The 22360-nt window shown below is 40.2% G+C and overlaps 1 protein-coding gene across 1 annotated transcript; it reads right to left on the bottom strand.

The window, feature by feature from the left end:
* Positions 1–2: 2 nt before the first annotated feature.
* On the bottom strand, positions 3–22229 carry LOC139734005 (serine protease inhibitor dipetalogastin-like). Its single transcript, XM_071644812.1, is given in 10 exon segments — positions 3–15; positions 54–210; positions 963–1133; positions 1807–1849; positions 1851–1981; positions 2540–2698; positions 3319–3486; positions 3935–4027; positions 7199–7263; positions 21838–22229. Coding segments are annotated over 8 exon segments (930 nt in total). The 5' UTR covers positions 4023–4027; positions 7199–7263; positions 21838–22229.
* Positions 22230–22360: the final 131 nt, after the last annotated feature.

Here is a 22360-nt window from a genome sequence, read left to right as displayed (position 1 = left end):
CTTCAGTAGAAAAGACTGGGGTTGGAGAGGATAGTAGAGTCTCTGGAGTGGACAGGTGTTTCGATGTTCGACTTGATGGAATCCCTTCCGGGGCCACCGATGCAGTTGTTCTTGTTGGTGTCGTTGCTGCTTGCCTACTCGAATCTGTCGCCTCAATCGTTTGAGTTGTCAATATCGGTGATCGCGTAGGCTTCGTGGGAATGACGACGACTAGTGTGAAGGTGACAAATAAAGATGTGACAATAATTTAATAATTTTAAATGTATTGGTTGAACATTAGCAGTTTTACATGACATTCACTAAAAGAAATAAAAAAGCATATTTCTCTTTTTATGTCATTACATGAAACTTTCTGCTTCATCCAAGTTTGAGATGTGTACAAAACGACACACAAACTAGTTGGTGGTTTTACTAGGTAGAGAGATGTAAAACAATACGCATAACTATGCGGGTACACACACACACACACACACACACCCACACACACACACACACACACACACACGAATCCATAGCATAGTAATGTGTTTGACTGCATGTATTCATACATCCCACTGTAAGCAAAATCATGATGTATCTACATGTAAATGTGCATAATAGATACAATATATGTATATATTTACATATATTACATACAAACGTATGTTTGTATAATTATTCGGTCTAATCTGTCTGAGCCCACCCATTGGTCAAACAACAGCAATAGCAGGAGAACAGAGAAATTACCCCGGAAACATATCACGCTGATCGGATACCTTGCCTGAAAATCACTTGACAAAACCGTCAATCATTGTGAGAAAGGGTGAGGTCCCGAAAATTTGTGGATAGAATAAACTGCTGGTGTACAGCATGACAAGTTTCCGGAGCAATTTCTTTTTTCTCCTAACTTTTTATACATTATATATATTCATATTTATGTATAAATGCAAGCGTGTTTTAGAAGCCTGTTAATTTTTACTCACCCTCTTCTCTGCAGACTCCAGGGTAGAGCAATCTCATGGAATCTGTATTCCTCACACAGGCGAAGTAGTCCATGAAGCATTTATTGAAGTATGTCTTGCCATCTGTCCCGCAAACTGGGTCGTATACAGTATCACAGGCCATCCTGCGGCATTTCCTCTTTTTCCGCCTCCCTTTCAAGAAAACGAAGAGATTGGAATCCTAATTTTTACGTGCAAACATTCCCTATTTTTTCACACTGCGTTGAGAAATGTCACACGGTACATCTTCACTTAATAATGGTATTAAGTAATATGTTCTTTTTGATATGAAGGGGATTATGCAAGTATGGTGATGTAAGGCCTGATACACCTTTTCGGCATGGTAAAAGGAAAAATCGCAACCATCTTTCAAGGGTTTTGACATCAAGCGTAAGCCCCCTTTCGAATCACTACTTGACAGAATTTTTGATCGAAAATCCGATTTTTTTTTTTTTTGCTTAATATAACAAACAGATGTTTACTAGGCCATCTTAAGCTATGGCAATTAAACCACGGGGCTACATGCAAATACCTAGTTTTTGAGCCTTTATACAAGCCTTTTCCGATCGACGACCTCTCGCGTGCGTGAAACAAGTTCTGTTCATACTGAGTCAGTAACAGAAATATCTCGAAATCATTATCTCACGTCCATCACACAGCAACATCAATCAATAGAAAGGACAAAACGACGTGAACTGTTGTGACCTTCACTTCTGTCCAGGATTATGAACTTGGTTCATAATTCTTATCATCAGTGGAAGATGAGGAAACAGTTCGAAAAAAGGGAGCAGTGTGCCACCGAATAGTCTCGAAACTCGCCACTCACCGAAACTCACCTTCGAATTCACATTCTCCCCTGTGTCTGGCCCGGGCAAGGTTGGGGTCATTGAGCAGACAAGCTGTGATCTGCAAGATTCCCTGATTGAGGTATGTCTTACCATCCTCACCGCACACCGGCTTGTAGGTGGCCCGGAAACTCAGCGCACAACTACTTGCTTGCTCTGGAGACGGAAAGGACGAAACAGAAAGATGAGTAGCAGTCACCCAGATGGGTGACTCAGTCTTTTGCTTGTTTATGTTGATATAGGCCTATATTTGCAAAAAAAAACAAACAAACAAACAACAACAACAACACACACACAAACAAAACTGTAATGGAAAGACTTTACATGTTTAAGAACACATGGCATGATGTGCATCTCATGAAAAGCCAGTGAGTCTTCTTTTTTTAAATTTTGGTACAAAGACTCCGACGTCATTCATACTTTAAGCGGAGAAATTATTTCTTTCTTGAAACAGTTGTTACGGTGCCAATGAGTCTGTGTTGAGGAGTAACCTTATCATTATTATTTTTTCATTCATAGTGTCTTGCTCTTCACAAATGCTGTTCACTTGTCTAGGCAATGTTTGGCGGCGAGTAAGCCTTGCTTGGATTGTTTATCTCTTTCATTCTTTGACGCCGTGGCTCGTCACCGCCGTGATCGTCTGGCGCAACACATTTTGAGTCTTGAGTTTACTGCTAATCCACCACAAGTGTAATCTGATTAATATGCACTTACGAGTAGGTTCGCAGAATTCATCAGCTATTTTGCTGAGGGTGCTAATTCGCTTCTCACAGGCGTTTTTCTGAAGGAAGCATTCATTGTCGTAGGTGATTCCATCACTGCCACACACTGGGAAGAAAATGTCCGGGCACTCTCGAGGACACGCAGCCTGCACTGCAGACGTGGGAGGGAACAAACAAACCAAAAATCGTAAGGACGTTACAAGTTACACATAATAATGGTTGCAGTTGTTCCAAACACAAGTAGTAAAAAAGAATGGGGCAGGTCGCAGTAACAACAGCAGCAACATCAGATCTAGCGTTGAAGAATTGCCCCAAGGTAAAGGAATGCATCCTTGTCTGCCTTTGTGGGGGTGGAGAAATTTTGTCAGAGTAACAAACGGTCAATGGTTCCCTTATAAAGGCCTTTGATCAGCTCCCGAAATGACCCTTTCTTAGATCGTAAGATTGTTGAAATTGAAATTAATTAATAGTATGTAAAAGAAAAGGAAATGACAGTTGGTTTCTGCATGCTGTCTTTAGCTACACTATATTCTTCAATACTGCAACACTAAATGGCCGTAACAATATGTCAATATTACATTTCTACAATATTCGATTTGTCTTTTCTATCTGTGATTATCTATAAATCTGCCAGATGCATTTATCACTTCGGTGTATTTCGCTGAGAGAAGCCTTTATGGAGTGTGCTCGTGTGAATGAGTGGCATAGGTTTCATTGTTAAAATAAGAAAAGGTCTGTCCAATAGGAACATTAAGATGAAACGAGGCTTACTAGATGGGTGTTGAATCCTGCATCGTCCCTCATAGGCCACCTGCAAGTTGGGGTCCTTCCTATGACACTTGATGGAGTACAGTACGCAGATGCTGTAGTAAGTCTCCCCATCCGACCCACACACCGGCGCGTAGTAGCGCGTGCATCTTCTGAAGCAAGGGTCGTTTGCTGCAGAATAAAGTTGGGATTAACCTCAACAGTAAGGCCTATAGATTTTGGGACTTTTAATACGAAATACACAAATCTTTAGAGTGGTACTTCGGAGGTAATGGAAGAGAGATGGATAATATATTTAAAGTAGTCTTCTTAAAGAGTATCTCAAAGTGAGTGAAGAAACAATTTTTCAAAGGTTTTTTTTTTTCAAAAACACGAGGGTTATGTGACGTTGGGTTCCTCATATCAGGACTTGACTATGTAATTTATGAAAAAAAGTCAAACAGCAACATTTTCTTAGAATCGTTCCTCCTCCTTCTGTTACCTAACGATGATCACAATAGAATCCACACTTCAGTCCCATATTATGCGTGCTGAACCAAATCCACGTTTTTGTCAGCGTGCGCGTTTGTGTCTTTTCTTTTTAACTTTTTGCCGAATTTGAGTTCGAAATTTCACTTACGATCATAGACGAAAGGGTCGAAGGCCTCACTGAGTACCACGAGCCAAGCCAGCAGGATGAATGGCGCCACCATGCGGTCGACACCCATGACCACTACCGTGACAGAGAAAGACATACGGAGATTGAGGAGGAGAGAGGGAAGGAATCATCAGCACATGGACGTATGTGCACGAAATGTGGTGGACGGGAGGAGAAGGAAAAAGATAGACGAAGATTAGTGGAGGGGAAGAAAATTGATGACGTGGTAGACTCAAGTTGTAACAGTACTGCATGTAATATGACAAGAAAGGGAAAGATATAACGATCACAAGGATTTCATTGAGAGGAGGAAACATAGTTTGCAAGTAGAGTTCTAAATAAGAATCATTGTGGGGAATGATAATTGATAAGCTTCGACCTAGATATTCATAATCATTGTTACTTTTTGTATATGGTGTATCTTTCTTTACAAATACATTTCCCTGTAAGTTATTAACGGGTGGGAGGAATAGCAGTTCGTAATACATCATTGTATTCATTTCTAAAACAAAACAATGGAGAGAAACAAGTTCATTTACAAGTTCACCAAAGTAACAATTTCAGCATCCTCATTCCGTTTAGAAACATTTACACGTGTGAAATGTCTTACAAATCAGAAAATCATTTCTGAGTGTTCATCATCTTATTTTGCACCGTCTGTTTCTTTTTTTTTTTGTCTCGATAATCTCAGGAATATTTAGGACGTGTGCTCTCAAAATATTGGCATCCGTCACGTTGAACATGACGTGGTAAGTTCTTAAGACATTGATAACGGGTGAGGACTTGCTGTCAAGACAGATGGATTTCGTCATTTGCTTCCTTTGGCCACAGGAGGGAAGTGCATTGATGAACATAGCCAGAGAGCCAGCTATACCTTACAAATATGTCATGTAAAATTCATCTAACTTCAGTAAGGACGATTTCAGGCCCCAGCCTGGTCTCATATATACGCGTGATCGTGGACACCTCTTGCCATCCCTATCCGATCGACATTCCGCCAGCAATCCGCGTCTGAGTTCCGACGTAATCCAGCTGATGACATCAAACCCCGGATGGGGTGGATTCGGGTGAAAATATCAACCTTTGCTCCAGTTTTACCTGCCTTGCTAGATTTTCGTAGATCCAAGTCTTAGTTCGCATACATGCGAACAATTTACAACAGGAGGGCTATCAAACTGCAGCATTTTTATTCATCTTCTTGCATACTAGTCTTTTTACCAACACGTTAAGAGGAAAAATCTATGATAACAACCATTTTAATCATAATGACAGAAATGATATGAAATGTAAACAAGAAGAAAAAAAATGACAGAGAAACAACCAATGGATACGTCGCCTGCCTTCTAATATCCCTTATTTCTTGGAGGCGTCTTCCCTCCCGTGTCACGAATTGACCGCTTGTGACGGCATCGATTTCTGGAAATGCCCGGCGAACTTATATAGATTACGATAAAATTGCAATCATCACCCCGGTGTGAATGTCGCGAGAGTGCGAGCTGACCTGTTTGCCATCTGGTTAATATGGTAAACCATATTGTACGGCAGCAACAGCCGGTTTCCACATTTTTCTCTGGTAATTTTCGTGCCCTGGTTCTTTAACCTTTCTTGTTTCGTTTCTATCGAATTACTTGTGTGCGAGTCGGACGCAGATACTATAATTCGTGCAAAAGCACGGGAGATGATTGCTTGTCGCAGCTAAAGCCCGCCGTCTTGAAAGATGGTCGGAACAAGGAGCTACAGTAGCTCCGTCGTCGGAAGAAGACGGATTCTTATCTACAGTGCCAGTCAGAATATATTCCTTGCTAAGTACTAGATATGTGTCTCTTAAAGTTTACGTACAACGGGGGGGGGGGGGGGGGGGGGGGGGGGGGTCCACCTTCCTAACATCAGTGCCGAGAGCGACAGCGCTTAATTTTTAATTCGCAATCAGTTTGAAGTTGACATTTTAACAAATGTATAACATTTGTTTTTCTACACCCTCAAAAGCAATTATTGCTCTTGGTATGCTCTTTGTCCAATCCATGACAATGTATTGACTCCATGAAATTACGCGAAAGACCGTCACTCCAAGCTCGGCATCTATTTCATGCACTGCACTTCTTTTTAAACCTGTACTGGATGACATTCAGTCCTAGCGGTGATCATCATCATTACCACTGATTACTTCGTTTACTTTTCATCTTTCTGAACTTAATTTATTGCAAGACGCATTTCTCTCACAGCGGAAAAAAAATCACGTCGCGTTTTGCTTTGTTTTTTTTTTCTTTCTCGTCTTTCACAAAGATTTGGGCAAACTTGATGTGTACAGGAATATTTCCCCCAGAAATGAAAGTACGACAAACACAATCGTCTTTGTAACAGTCTTCATTATTTGTTACACATTTCAGACATTTCAACACCTAATAATTTAGCGTTTTTCTCTTTTTTTTATCAAGCAGTAGGCCCCTAAACGACGACCGTAGGAGTAGCATTATCTTTGTACTTGCCTCATTTCTGAATACCCTTGGAGACTCTACATAACATATCTTTGTCCACTGCAATTGTTATTGTATAACGTTGCAGATGTTGCAGTTGTTTGCTTCATGTGGACGAATCACGTGCATTTTAAAGCAAATGAATAACTTGTATACGCACCGTTCCAATAATTATTATTCGAATTAAAGGTGCTTAATTGGTATAAGTAGGTGCTACAATACGGTTACGCCTGTCTTTTCGCAAATTGAATCAGCGCGAAAATCCTCTGATGTGTGAAAAGTGTAACCTTACCAGATCAGTGCTGACAAAATAATATTACATTTCATTGACTTACTTCTTTTCTGATTTACACATGGAAAATATTTCCAAAATTTTAATTCTTGAAAGACGTCTTCCATTATCGATGTATAAAGGCCTACATATATATATATATATATATATTTTTTTTTTTTAGAGAGAGAGAGGGAGAGAGAGGGAGGGGGAGAGGGAGAGAATGGAACGTAGAATTTCATGAAAAAGATACGTATCAGACTATCGTTTCTGATGCAAAGTGCCAGCAACAATAATTGTCAATAAAGTGACAGCAACAATACAGTAATTGTCAATAAAGTACCAGAATCGAAACCGTTAACCGCTATCTTTTAAATTTGTCCGATAAGTTCAGTTTTCAACAAATGTTACATGCGTATTCGCTTTATACCGTGGAGTTACCATGGTTTGACCAATATCTCTGACTGTTCTGAAAAAGAAAAACAACTAACATTGTCTTACCTTTCTTGCAAGACGGGGCTCATATCACTCAAACACCTTGCATCGGGAAGCGTCTACCCAATCGTCTGCCAAGAGGAAAGAAAGAGAAAGAGCGGGAGATCTGATTAGAAAGCTATTAACACTTTCACAGACAGGAAGCTTGTGATGCTCCTGGTCACAACAATTAGTCAATCAACACAATATCAGGACACCATGAGAGCCAATTCCTCTTGCTATAATGCATTAGTTTCCTGGAAATTGTCTGTTTGTTGAATAACCCACACCAGTCATCTACGGCGAACGGAGTGATGGAGAAATCGCTTTTGAACGACTATGTAAAAATCGTCCACTTCAGCCTCAATTTTCTGTAATCGCATGGTTACATTAACTTTAGATGATGCTAGGTATTTTAAGATTGCCAAACGCAATCAAGCGTCATAAAAACACATGGTTTTTCGGGGCTTTTTCTACTTCTTTGTTTTCAATCGGAAGTACGTTGATCTATGTTAAGAATCATCGCTCAATTATTGTCACCGTTACTAAGCTATATAGGGTCTCTCTCCACGATGACTCACGTAGGGCAAAGGATCGGCGGTAGAGAGGAATCTTGTCGGTCACTAACCCGACTCTAGCCGCTGACCAAACACATCAAAATGTCAAATTTTAGCGACCACAACATCATTGTCCCCAGTCACATCACAACAATACTATAGGCAGAGATCCGCCCCGACCCCGCTACCCCTCTTCGAAAATGATAACACTGTGGCCTTTTTAACACGCTATGTGAAATTCTGAGACATGATTGGCTGTTCCACTTCCTCTCTTCCCACATTGTCTGTCGTGCATGCCGCCTATACAGTTCACAGTCACAACTCGCAGCCTGACTGCCGCGGCGAGGGGTTAATGACCTCGCCAGCGGATCGTGTACGCCCATACGCTGCGATGATTATATTACAGCAATGTTTGCCTTTTTTCTGCCTGAACGAAATATTCAACATTGCATCGATTCGAATCCGACGAGGAATTCAAGCACTTATCGAGGAATATGTCGAGACTCTAAACGGAGAGTATTTCCCTTCGGTATTTTTACCAAAACAAAATGACGTCATACCTACCCACGATATCAAAACCCACATACGATTCCCATATATTTTATGAATGTGGGAACAGCATATACTGGAGCCATCCCGTGTTGGAAACTCGGTTTCGGCGCTTGCAAGCGTCTCAATTTTTCACAAAATCCACTGGTAATGCCCCAATCTTCAATGAAGGTCTTGGTGAGATATCAGATGTGCAAAGTATATTTTGCAGTGAATAAAACTTTGTTTTTAATTCACTTTATGAATCACGGTGCCTCCTGTCTTAACGCTAAAGCAATTAAAGCATGTTTCTTCCATTCTTATATTTTATCGGATATAGTAGCTCGAGGCACCTTCGGTTACCTTTACAAAGATAAGTTACATTTGGATTTCTCGTGCTTTTTTATTTTTAACTGTCATAATCACTACTGAACACAGGTAAATGAGACATCTTGGCATTTATAGAACGAGCCAACTATACTCCCTGACAGAGTAAAGACGCTGATAGAAGAATATGAATTCTGGTCATGAAAAAGAAGTTACTAGGGCACCGTTTCATGAAAGTTGTCAGTCTCTGACTATCACTATAGTAACAGTCAGTGACCAGAGCTTCTCAGCCAATCAAAGCCAAGGATTTGCTTGTCAGTGTCGTATCGCATTTTGGGAAGCATTGTATCATGACAAAGTGGGGCTGATATTGTAGCATAGCTTTCCGATGCGGTGAGAAATAAAAAATAATTGGTTGTCTAATATTAGAACACCGGTTATTTTGAAACTTCGATTTCCTCTCCTAGTTTCTCATTACAGTATTAAGTGTAATACAGCACTATGGTTCTCATCAGCAGTGCTTTGAGAAAAACTCGTACAGATATGGATATAGGGAATTACTCCAAGGAATTCAAATTGACGTTGCAGGTTTTGCTCATACCAACACGAACACACATTTTGCATTCGGCCCAGGTTCTCACGAGAGAAAACTTCCCTAACCCATTTCACAAAAACATTGTAGCAACATTATACATTGATATCAAATAAGGTGACTGCTGTAGTGGCGTCATCGTCCCCAACCGATCTACATGATTATAAATCTTAACAAAATTTGCTTTCTTGGCATGAAATGAACGCGAATATTGGACACTTTCGCCTAAATCTGAATGTTGCAGTGATCTAGCAATGATAACTATTTAGGTAAAGTAGTTATGATTGCTGAATTATCATTTAAACATTGTTCCTATAATGATTGTTACCTGAATAGGCCTGAGCCTATTGGAGAATTATGATTTAATGACATCATTTCAGGTAATGAGCATAATCATGTGGTTTTTAACAAACATTAATTCTGGTATAACGATTGGAACATTATTCGTGGGACCATGGAGGTACAGTTGGACCATATACATTTTGCATTTGAAGGGCGAGTTTAGATGAAACCGATTTTACTGGAATATGTGTCCATACAATAACAACAAAGAAAAAGAAACAGAACAAACAGCTACTGAATGAAAACATTATATGCTCATTTACGTATACACAAACAATGACAAAATACGTATTACGTATGATATAGCATACAGTAAACATTAACGCATAACTACAAATAATGAAAAAAAATCGCAACTTGTATATCAGTAAAAATAAAACCACACAGTAATAATGAGAATGAATGTTGTATTGATACAACACTGCTTCCCCTTCCAACATCCATTTAAAAACAATTTAATCTTAGATACAAAGACTAAAGATGTATGCCGTTTTTATTCGACATCACACGCACACACAAACATGCACACATAGGCCTACATGATTGTGTGCATGCATGTGTGTGTTTAGATAGATGAGAGAGAGAGAGAGGGAGAGAGAAATCACAGATCTTAGCTGAATTAGGAAAGTATCAACTGAGGTTTATACCACGATCATCCCCAGTTTAGATCACCCGAACAGTTGTGTGCAGTCAAGCTTTAAAAAAAATGCTGCTTCATGCGATGCGGCAGGCGGATTCAGTCGAGGAGGACAAGGAGCTTCAGCATTTAAGGCGCAATTAATACCGATTGATGACTAATAATTACACTCGCCTGCTTTGTCTCGTCTACCCCTGCAGGTAGTTCCAATTATCACCTTTTCCTGACGGAAGAAATGAGCTTGGTCACACCAGCAAGCCGGCTGGATTGGAAATCTCCGTAAGAAGACGCCCGCGCCTGTCCGCCTCAAAATGAATCTATGCTTTCCGCTACCGTAGGATAAAGGGGAGTCGCGAATGGATCTTTTGCATCTCACTTCCTTTACTAAACCATACACTCTCGCAGAACCTTTTTTTAAAGGAGGGAGGGGGAGGGCTGCATTTTGACCAAAAAACAAAAAAAAAAAAACAAAAAAAAACCAAAACCGAAAAAACCCAATCTTGATGAATAATGATTTTGCATCATGGTGAGTTTCAGCAAGATCACCTGTGGCAGTGAAGTATGACTTCCCTTACAATAAACCAGTTCGTAATTCCACTTTGAGCATGAGCAGAAAAAGGTCATTTGTACCAACAGGCATTTTGGTTTGTAAATTCATTGAGATAAGCATCTGTGATGCAATGATTATTCATGTGATCCTTATCTAGATGGTGCTTGCCAGCACATCCACATGACAGCAAGAATGGTATTTCGTAATAAGAAAGGAAATAGGCTGTTATTGCATTCAATACAAAACAATGAAATGGATGCCTGCTAAATTTACAACTGATGGAGTATTCTGATCACCTGATCTCAACGCAAGTTCATTCTTTGTTTGAACATGAATTCCATAAATTGTTACGTCGGACAAGCTTATGCATTATGCCGCTTTGAAAGCGAGTTAAGTGCCTAACCAACTGAGAAAAAAGAAAGGTCATTTTGTACCAATGTGTACATGAGCTAATTACGGACTGGCTTATACCTAACTAACATTAGTGCTGGGGTGGAAGTATTTGAGCTCTGTCAAAAGCACCGGCTGCTTACAATATCGGTATATGTATAATGATTTGTATTTGTTCGTTTGTTTGCATGTGTGTGTGTGTGTGTGTGTGTGTGCTGCATTTACTGAAAAAAAAAACCCGATGATGTACACAAATTCATAGACTATGAAAACGTGATGACAGCCTAACAAAGAACACAACAGATTATTCTGTCAAATCTTAGGACCGCGCTGTTCTCTCAGCGAGATGCTGACGCGCAAACAGAAGCGGGCATCCGAGAAACCTTGGTGGGCTTCCTGATACACGAGCCTTGCTTTTTCGGTTTGGAATATCTTACTATCACCGATTCATCGCTGTAATGTTGATGTTGGCATCTTGAAGCTGATTTTCCCATATCTGTCCAAACAGCAGCCGACGGTGCATGACTCTCGGGTTTGTTACGCTCTGCATTTGTTAGACAAACGCGTGTTTGATGACACGGAGATGTCATGACAGATGGTGTCTTGCAGACGACGCCTGGCCATGGTTAGACTTAGGTCGGGCCACCTGATCAAAATGAAATCCGGTCAGTTTCCACGATCATCGCATCTCTTCGACTGCAGGCTTCCAAAGTATTAGCGCCTTTTTCAAATCATTTTTCATACCCTTCCATACTTCCAATATGTCCATTGCAAAATGATACGAGCAAATGCAGAAAAAAGAAAAAAGAAAAACCTATGCATGCACACATGCGTAGCTCAGCTTCTTGCATTATGTCCAGGTCCTCACCGTGTCTGCACTCAGTATACCCATAAGATACATTGTGTGGCATAGTGCAGAATGCCTGACTGATTTTTTTCCCATTTTGAATATCAAGCCAGACTATATTACGGTAAATCATTAGTCAACGTCCTCTTCTTAACAGTCGTGGAGCGATAGAGCTTTTCCCTAGCCTTATACCACTATGTAATACCACTATGTAAGAATTTCGGATGCGGTTAAAACAATCAGAGTAATGCTGTAACTCTATCGGTTTCCAACAAGCATGAATACGCTGAAAATTGTTATGGCAAAGGATTTTTTGTTTTTGTTTTTGCTTTTTGGTTTTTGGTTTTATGTATAGAAAGCTATTTCAAACTAGATTACGTCTAGACTAAAAATACTTTGGCGTATTGTTGTATAAAGGAAACGTGAAGTGTAATGAATAGTGAAACATTAGTTTACATCTCTAATAAGTAGTTTTCAATCCTAACTAAATACAGATATTTCATTGGCGTCTCGTGAATCAGACTTTCCAAGATCTCTCTTTTCAGAGATGTGATCAAGAGACCCTTGGAGAGACTTGTAACAAGACTAGTCAAGTTATATCGTTGTTTAAACGGAGAAAGAGTCATCCGTCCGCTCAACGCTTCGTGTGAACTGGAGGTCGAATCCTGCTAACACAAATATACGATGGCCCTCGTCTTGATGAGCACAAAGTTATGGCGCCTTGTTACGTGTACTTAGCTCTCTGTGTACATTCCATATGTCAGATGAAGTGCTCCGCCAGAGAATGAGCTTTGGTCATAGCACATGGGTGTTAAGTCAGAATATATTACTTCATGGACTTAGGGAAAGGGAGGGATGAGGTGGTAACAGAGAGAGGAGGCAAATGTTGAGGGCACTACCATAATAGGTATAACGCGACAGCAGTCCGACCAACTCACATCTACGTTAGATAATTTGCCAGATACTCATGCTGCATGCGTCGGCATTGAAACCACCACTGCTTTAGTGGTTGGGTTGGAAATAGATGAAATCCTAATGGAAGGGGATAATCAATGTGACGTATATTCCTCCTTCAAGCTTACGATTTGATAACGCACGTAGACATTTTGTGTAGTCCTTATTTAGGCATCTGAGTTAATGACTTCGGATGAAAACAAAACTCACAGAAAACCTGCAAGAATTAACATTGATCGAGAAGAAGCGAGAGAGGGGAACATCTTGAACGCATTCTGCTAAGCAGTTCTAACTGGGTCTGATACACAGTGCAGGGTAATGTATTTCACATTTTATACCACGAACCGTTATGAAAATACAGAGTATAGATCATGTAGATAACGGCAACCAATAGGCACTGATCGACTCTGGCAAACACATGTGGTTACCCTCCCGTTAACCTGACTCGGGCCTGCCTCGGCAGGAGCTCTTCAGGTCCGCCTGCATGAGCGGACGTGGGATTACGAGATTGACCCTGACTTTCACTTTACTGGATGTGATCCATTATGCGCCAGATTAATAATATCTTAAATTTGTTATGCACCAACCTCAATCGGTGGTGATAAATCCACTATCGAGCGTCAGCGAACAAAGATGCCCACATCTTGCCACGCGCGAAATGCAGATTGACAAATTTTTGTATGGTGATGACTTTGCGGATGCCCACGTTGATGATACTTACGTAACAATCAATTACTTGTTGTTGTTTTTTTTTCACTAGGGTAAGTCGTCACGTCTCTAGAGGAATTATAGAGTAGTCTGAGCGGATTACAATGAATCTTTCGCTTTGTATTAGGTGGCTTGCTCTAGATCAGAGTGACCTCTGAGATGGGGATACAGTCATTGGGTTTAGGGCTCTTCCTTGTGACACATCCAGACAGGCCCACAAGAAAGGTCGGAAGGGTGGACAGGATAGGATGTATCTTGCCCCATTAAAAAAAAAGAAGAAGGATGAAATAAGATGAAAAATTAGATAACTAAAACACAAGCAAGTCATGATTCCTTCAGGAACGAAACGGTCCATCTAGTACAAGCACCCTCTATATGTTTCGACTCGTCCTAGCTGATGGTGGTCTATGCTTATCCTCAGCGTGTATCCAATTACATTGTACTATTATTCATCCTTTCAAATTTCTCTCAGGTATGAAATATAGCGCTTGCGTTAAAGAAAAAAAAATACAAAACTACCCCAATAGAATAATGATTCGGCCAATGACAAATGTCTGTCACGATTTGTTGAGAAAACTGGTATTTCATGATTCCCAGCCGGCTTATCTCTCCTATACATCGGCGTTAATGTACAGTGGTATATGACGCATCTTCCGCTTAGTTCGCGAAATGAGAAGCGACACGTTCCCTGCCATGATACTGTCGTTTCTCATGGATCAACGTCGATTTTCATTTTCTTGCTGTTCGTCATGTTTGTGTCTGGCATCTTTTTCGATATTAGTGGGGAACAGATTGTCTCAAGAAAATAATCTATTCTTCAAGGATATGAGAATTTCTTTATCATAAAAATCAATCCACTATATTAATCTCCATCATATCCACATGGTGGTGAGCAAAGAAAATAGGTTCAACTTTGCACCTTTACGGGTGCAACATTGCACCTTTCTGGTCTGAAAGGTGCAAAATTGCACAAGCACAGGTGCTACATTTGTATCACACATAAAAGTGGAAAGTTGAACATATTTCTAGAAGAATGTATCAGATGTAACACACTTTCTTTTCACTTATCTGTCATTTAAAACACACAAACACACACACACACACATGAAAAAAAGAAACAAGTAAATATGTGAATATAACCGCCAGAGCAACCAGGTAGCAGGTGGTCAGCTTGGCAAATATTTCTCCGTTCACGAGGTTGTGCGACCTAATTCTCGAGGCAAAAGAGAGGGAGAGATCTACTTTAAGTGATTAAGGTCTATTATTAGGATTATTATATATTGGTCCACCTTCTGACGTTGCGCTAATACATTTATAGTGTGGTTAATCAGATCATGCAGTGAATTTACCAACTGGAAGTATCGGATAATGTCTTTAGGAATGAAAATAACCACTGTTACGTTCTGAGCTCGCATGAGTCACACACCTTATTTTGTAGAGGCAGACGACAACATTTGTAGCCAAGTTCAGACGATCCCGCCATCATAGTTGAAAGCTAATTGCAAGTTGGTTGAAACGACATGGTATTTCGATTTTAGACAAAGAATGGAATCGCTGCTAAAATATCATCTGCAGATTGATCACCGAAGAAATTGCATCAGTTGGGAGGGGGGGGGGGAGAAGATTGATTAATGCGTTGTAATGGATCTCCTGGATAACTGCCATTATGTCTTACTAGTCTGTTGGGGAATTTGCTCTGATGGAAGTTGTTTTTGTTTTTGTTTTTTAGCTTGACTAAATTAGAATTAATTACAGGCGATTCAACAATATTCAAAGAGGTATACTTCGACACAACTGCCCCATCAGAGAATGAATCTTATTTCAGATCAAGCTTTGCTGCAAGTTGACTTTGATAAATATGAAGAAATCAGACAGAAGGGTATAATTTCAACGAAATCTACCACGATATCAGAAAAGTATAAAAATATTTTTCCCTTCTTATCAACGGATATAATATACGTACATTGCATATTACTTATACCTCCCCCATTGGTTTCTAAGCACGGTATTTTTGAAATCATGTTTTTGGTCGATGATTTCTTTCCTCATAGTAATCGTTTTTAGGTTTTTAGAACACCGCAACAATTTCATGCAAAGGATGTTTCTATTTCTTATTGATTTCATGTCATCAACTACAACAAACAGTGAGGATCAAGAATTATGTACACTTCAATAGGAGACTTATGGTGTAATGACATGTTTGTTTTTCTTTAATTTCGAGTATGTGCACACGGTTTCGACTAATATAATTATTGATGAACAGTTAAAACGAAACGAAGGGAAATTTAAACTCTATACAGCGTGTTTTTGTTTTCGACACTGTTCTACTAATGTTTCCCTCCAGGAGCCAAATTTGCACATGGTGCTGACTTGCATTCTCCGAGGCACATGCCATGTGACTGTGCATGGCTCGCAATCAACTTGGCCACATAACACTAGAGTCTATTCTGGGACCGGCTGTCAGGATTTACACACGTGGCACTGAGCGCTATGAAGTGCTGGCATTGAGCTATTTTCGCGTACTTTCTCAAACACACACACACACACAGGCACACGGACATTCTCGTAAGAGACTTCGATCGGACATATTATGCTAATTTGTTCAGGGTAACTGGGTATATTTCATTATTTGTTTCTGACAAACGTATTTTGTTTTGTTTTGATGAATTTATTACTTGGCACTGGTCTTAACAATGAGTGTAAAAAAGATGAGCTGATCATAACTACTATCATTACCTCACAAGTCTACAATTGGTTTCTGCACAAACATACCTCGGCAACTACACTTTCTCTCTACACACTGAAAAGTCTTTATTGCTATAGATTATTATAACAACCATGTGATGCGAAGATGCAAAATTGTTTGTTTGTTTGCTTGCTTGCTTGTTTTACTTTGGCTCTAAAAAATAATAATGTTAGTGAAAATTCGTTGTATATAAAAGGGAGAAAGATTATGAGACGATAACATCATCTTCTCATCTAATTTGCATATCATGTGATTGTGGCTATGACATCATTGTTGCTTGACATTTTCTTCAGGATACTTGAAATTTTCTTGACATTTTGTGTCTGATTTTGATCGGCAAAAACATGCCATTCTCTTTGTTCAGTTTTTTACCCTATTATACACATCACGACCAACTTGTAACATGAAGTGTAAGGTGCACTTTAATCTGTGGCGCATTGAGCAAACATGCGTTCCGGGGGTGGGGAAGGGGTGTTGATGTGAAATACACGACAGTGTTGAGGCGCCGCCGCGCGCCGTCTTGATGAGCTCGTGAAAGAGGATGGGGAGGGGGTGTGGGTGACCTGTGGTACGCGAATCATACTGAATGATTTTTATTGTTTGTCTGTTTTTACCACAATCCGACTACATCGATCAGACTTGACCCATCATGAACTGCACGACTCGCGGTATGTTGTCACATCAAACGCGTATCCAGACGAGAATTACTGCAGCATTTAGAGTATTGCGTCTGACCCGGCAAAGTACGAGCTAGCCATCATTTTGTGTCATTCATCGGGAAGGGGCAAGCCTTCTAAGTAGTACGTGTCTACGCTGCAGAAACCAATTCTTGCTCTATATAGTGTCTACCGCCAGCTATTGCTTTGAAAAGCTAATTGATTGATTTTTGTTTTTTTTTTTTTAAGCAGCAATATCAGAGGACTTTCATGTTGTTGTTTTTGTTTTGTGTGTTTTTTTAACTCATTTGAAACTTTGCTTGAGGTACTCTATGTAGAAGCAGTTGTTACTTCGGATCTATGCTAAACGTTATTAATTTTGTATGATCTTATTGAGGAGAATTAAGTCCTATTATACGCCTTATGGATACCCCCTTCTAACTTGTGCATATCACTTTTTCCTTGTGCCAACGTATGATAATGATGACGACGACGATGACGACGACGATGACGATGATGATGAACGAATGAATAAAGGTATGACGAATGAAGATAGGATTAGCATTTCAGCAAGTAGTCTTTGTCCAGCCCTCCAGATTTAACGTAAGTTCATCAGTAGGTGAACTCGAACGCGAAAAAGGAGATCGTGTTACGAAGTAGATTATAGGCCATCTTCATGGTCGATGCCGGAATATCAATGGTATAATAGTATTCAATTTCCTTTTATGATGGTGTCATTTAGGGCATATTATTTTGGATGTAATTGTTCCATCTCATAAAAGTCATTGAAAGTTTTAACTGTTCTATGTGATTTTTTTTTTAATGTCTCTATTTAGACTACAAAAAGCAATACACAAACTGGTCAAGACTCCGCGCTATGCCGTGCAGCATGATGGCGTTCTCTCGAGAAGATGGTCATACATGTACTTATTACGATTTCATTTTAATGGTGTCGTTTATCACACGATGTTTTTCATAGTATATGTCATTGGATGGACTTCGTGAGAAAATGAAACATTTTCAAAATTCTTGTGAGTGATGTGGACAGTTTTAAACAGTCTCATCGTGAAATACTATGTATAATAAAACCATTGAACAGTTCCCGTGCCGCGACCCATTTCCCTTGCCTCTACTTTTTGGTCAAGGATGATGACAATTACAGCCTTCGTGCACGGAAACATCTCACGAGTTATGGAACGAAAGATGAAAATGTGTTTGCGATATAATGCGGTTTGCACCAATTACGCTGCTCCGACAGTGTACCGGAAGCACCACTCAGTTGGGTGATGCCAAAACATCGACACAACAAAAAAGTGAGACTGACGGAAGAGAACTTCGCTGACACCTCCCTCCCTGTGCCTATATAGTGCAGTAGCTTCCGGGCCTGCAACCCGCCGTGCATGGCCTTGAGCGGAACCTTCGTTAAGATTAATCAATTTTGCGAAACATTCTCCTTCCGCTATTGCCCCATTCGCCCATGGTAACTGACTTTGTTTCACGAGGAACTCATTATTAGCATGATTTCAATCTCCCTCAGGGCGGCGGAGAGGGTGTGGTGTCCGTACGAGAAAAAAAAAGACAAAACACTGCCCCAACCTAATTCTGTCTTGCACTACCATGACCTTTCGTTTCATTACATTGTGGCAAGATCTTGGGCATACCGACTTGATATTCAATCTCAGGACTCGAGTTCGAATCCCGTCTAGTGCTTACTTCCAATTGAACAGTGCCAACACTGAAGAAGCTACCTTGCATGGAGAAGACCCTTGTAATATATCTCCCCACCTCATTATACCTCGTAAGTTCTTATATTGTCATCGTTATTTCTACCCCATCAATCCAAAGTACTTTTAAATTCTTCTATTGTTCTTCCTCCGCAGTCATCAAGCGATTGCATTTTGAGATATCCATCATAAAGGGAATATCATGCTGAACACTAACAGCATGCATATGGGGAGATGCTACAAAGGCATCTGTCTGCTACGGTGACACATTTTGCTCCTGTGACAATTGCTCCGACCTTCTTTTCTCCAAGGACTTAGGGTTAGGGTTAGGGTTGTGATAGGGTTTTAGATTTAGTTTGATGTGAAGATTAGGATTAGGGCAGGGAGGACCTCCTTGATTATGGTTAGGGTTGTCTCTGTGGGTAAAATCTATGTTTGGCTTATAGCGTTCAGATATTTCATGGGAGCAATTGTCGCAAGAGCTAATGCCATGAAACCTGTACTACACCTCTCTTATTAAATCAATCCCAGTTGGCTGGAGCTTCAGACTGATTTGCCCCACCCTAATATGGGGCTTGTCGGCCCAGGCTAGTCGTTCGCAGTTAGCTTGGTTCTGCAGGCGATGAGGGAGTGGTCGTGAGGACCAAGGTGACGCGGGGTGAGAGGGTTCCATGTAGCGTTGGCATGGATACCGACTGCGGATACCAGGGCGGTTAAGATGTGATGCGTACGTCAGGTGTAAAAGAAGCACCGGCGTGGGAATAGAATGTGTCAATGCGAATGTCGAAGTCAATCTTCAGCAGGAAATATTCTGCATAATGTTTCATATTTTGCTGCAAGATGCACGGGCAAGTGGTTAGTTAGTCTTGGTAAATTGTCTAGAGCTTCTGTGATTTGTTTTCTCGTCAAGCTTATTAACGTCAAGGAACCTTTTTCGAGTCCATGACAAGGCGGGCTTTATCATCAATTACGTTTTTGTTTGTTTGTTTCTTTGTTTGTTTGTTGTGGTTTTTTCTCTTTTATCGCGGGAGAAATTGTTATGGCATGTCAATCCTACGAAACTTAACCTTATTCACCATATCATCCGAGTGTAGCTCGTCCCTAAAGATAGTTCATGACGTTACACTCTTACCACTGACAGACGTTTGCGAGTACCCTTTATCAAAATGTGTGGTACATCTTCTTTTTTTCCCCACAGAACCCGTGTTTGAATTCGCGTTCATAAAGACATGATACCAAGTTGGCATGGTGGATAAAGAGCACTATTCAATGCAGAGAGGGGTGAAACTCAACCCATTTGTTCATGATCGTATATAAGATAATTATCGTTAACCTGCTCACAAGACACGAAAGTTGAGATCAAAACGAAATGAGATGCCGTCTGTATGACTTCACGAAAGGACAGGAGTAAATGATGCGTCTTTCTTTGCTTAATTCACGGCATCTTGACAAGAACCTTGCCATGAACATCAATGAGGCTTAATCATTCATCGATGGCGGAAACATCAAGAAACGTTAATGCGACTTCAAAGAACTGAAGGTAGACTATTATTAACACTCGCTACCAAATCTAACATCTGGAAATGCTTAAGTCTCTCGAGACGTTTTCTGCCTCCTAAGTTGGGCTCGTTTTCCACCAACCTCACTTCCTCCGTCAAACGATCTCATTTCTCGCTTGTCAAACACCCCCTCCTCCCCCCCCCCCCACCCGGTCGTCACACTTGATATCGTCCATTACATCCCACATGATTTCATACCGAAACTGATCCATAATTATCCATTTTAAATGATATCATTTATCTTGCAAGGACGCCACAGTGCCTTGCTAACCCTCGAAGAAGTTTTGCGGTTTTAGTCCTGTCTAAGAGTATTAAATTGTCCTTTGTTTATTTCTAAGCTCTCTTATTCAATTGAAATGTGTTTTTATCAACTGATTTGTTTTATTTTACCTTTTGTCCATTCCTACATTGAATTGAACTAATTTCTTCATCTTTTGAAACCTAACATCCTTTCAACTTTGCGAATGAGTATGGAAAATGCGTGGAAATGCGCACGAGATGCAACTTTTTTTTTTTTTCAAAAGATGCTACTGAGTATTCTCAAAACTGACAGTTATGCCCCATTGAAGGAGAATCATCTTGTTTAGAAAGCAAAAATCTGAAGTAATCATGATCACAATACATAATTCCTTCCTTCTGTTTGTTTAAAAATATCGTAATACCAAGTACGAAATCTAACAACAGGTGGTATCGACGCGACATCGGGTCACGCGATGAGAGGAGTCCTGAAACCAACCAGCAAACGTGTTCACCAGACGTGTCTCCATGGTTTCCATCCTACTTTCTATAGCTCTTCAAACAGCGAAAGTTTGTCAGAGATTTAGGGTCGAGAGTTTCAGGAGGAAATTTCGCACCTTGTGACGTTTGTCTTTGTGTTTGTTGTTGTTAATGTACGTTATCATAAAATTATGTGTCATGGTCTTGTGTGTACATGCTTGTTTTACAATTTATAACAAATGCAATGATATCGCAAAATGGTTATAGAATCTAATCGGTCCCTGACATGTATTCATCCTCTTTCATCATTTTTGTCATAAACTTTTTAACTCATTTTTTTTTTAGACCGACGTCATAGTCAACATCATCATCTCCACTATTAATATCACCATTGCCGTTAGCGTAATCATCGTCAGTATCACCTGATTGTTCCTTTTCTCCATATTAATGATACTTTATCAAGTCCTACAGGGTATGTTAATTCCATCACTATCATCAGCATCATCATCGTCATCACCACAGTACAATATAACTTCGATACAGTGAAAAAGTGATTACATCCAATCCCTGAAAAGAGTTCTGAACGTTTGGTATGAATCTTAGAGTTGGCATGGACAAAACTCATCAAACTCTAGTCAACGAAGAGAAAACCTGGCATTTTACATTGATGTGACGACCTTGGTCAGCTCTTCAATCTGCCTTCTTGCGCAAGACAAGCTAAAGGGTATATTGTCATCTCTGGTACACTCTTTCTGAAAGATTGGTCTTGTAATCGTAGGGGAAAAGAAGAAAGAGATAGAAAATGAATTCTGTCTCAAATTGCATTACTTACTAGGTATGGAAGAAGTTGCTCCGAATTGATGGTGGGCCTACTTGTTTGACTTTTGTTTCAAACAAACAAGGCACTGAAGGTAATGCTCCTTGGTGTGCAAAGGATAATTCCAGTACGTATTGGTCACGATATTAAATCCAATTTCCTTCTGGTTGGAGAAAGGATGCACGATGGTCCAAAAGTGATCACAAGAAAGTCTGCAGTGAGTGGTGTACGAGATTTTTTTTCCGCTTGAATATTTATACGTGGTGCTGATGTCAAACAAAGGAACCAGGAACACTACCAACATCAGCAGGAGAGTTTCTCGATGTGATTAAGACTGACAAGTGCCTTGATGTAGGTTTACTGTCTGTCCAAAATTGTGGACGGCAATGTTCCTGCAGCCGACGAAACCCCAGTCTCTCCGTGGACTACAGTTCAGAGGCGAAAGAACGACTTCATCAATTAAAAGCTTGCCTTTAGCGGAAGGAGAGAAAGGCCGCCATCGACCAATCCGGCCTTCGCTGAGAGACTTGAGAAAACT

The sequence above is a fragment of the Diadema antillarum genome, unplaced genomic scaffold (assembly GCF_040938485.1).
Source record: "Diadema antillarum isolate AM-2024a unplaced genomic scaffold, OU_Dant_1.0 seq00000507_RagTag, whole genome shotgun sequence".
In the NCBI taxonomy this organism is placed as follows: domain Eukaryota; kingdom Metazoa; phylum Echinodermata; class Echinoidea; order Diadematoida; family Diadematidae; genus Diadema; species Diadema antillarum.
This window is presented reverse-complemented; position numbering and strand designations above follow the sequence as displayed.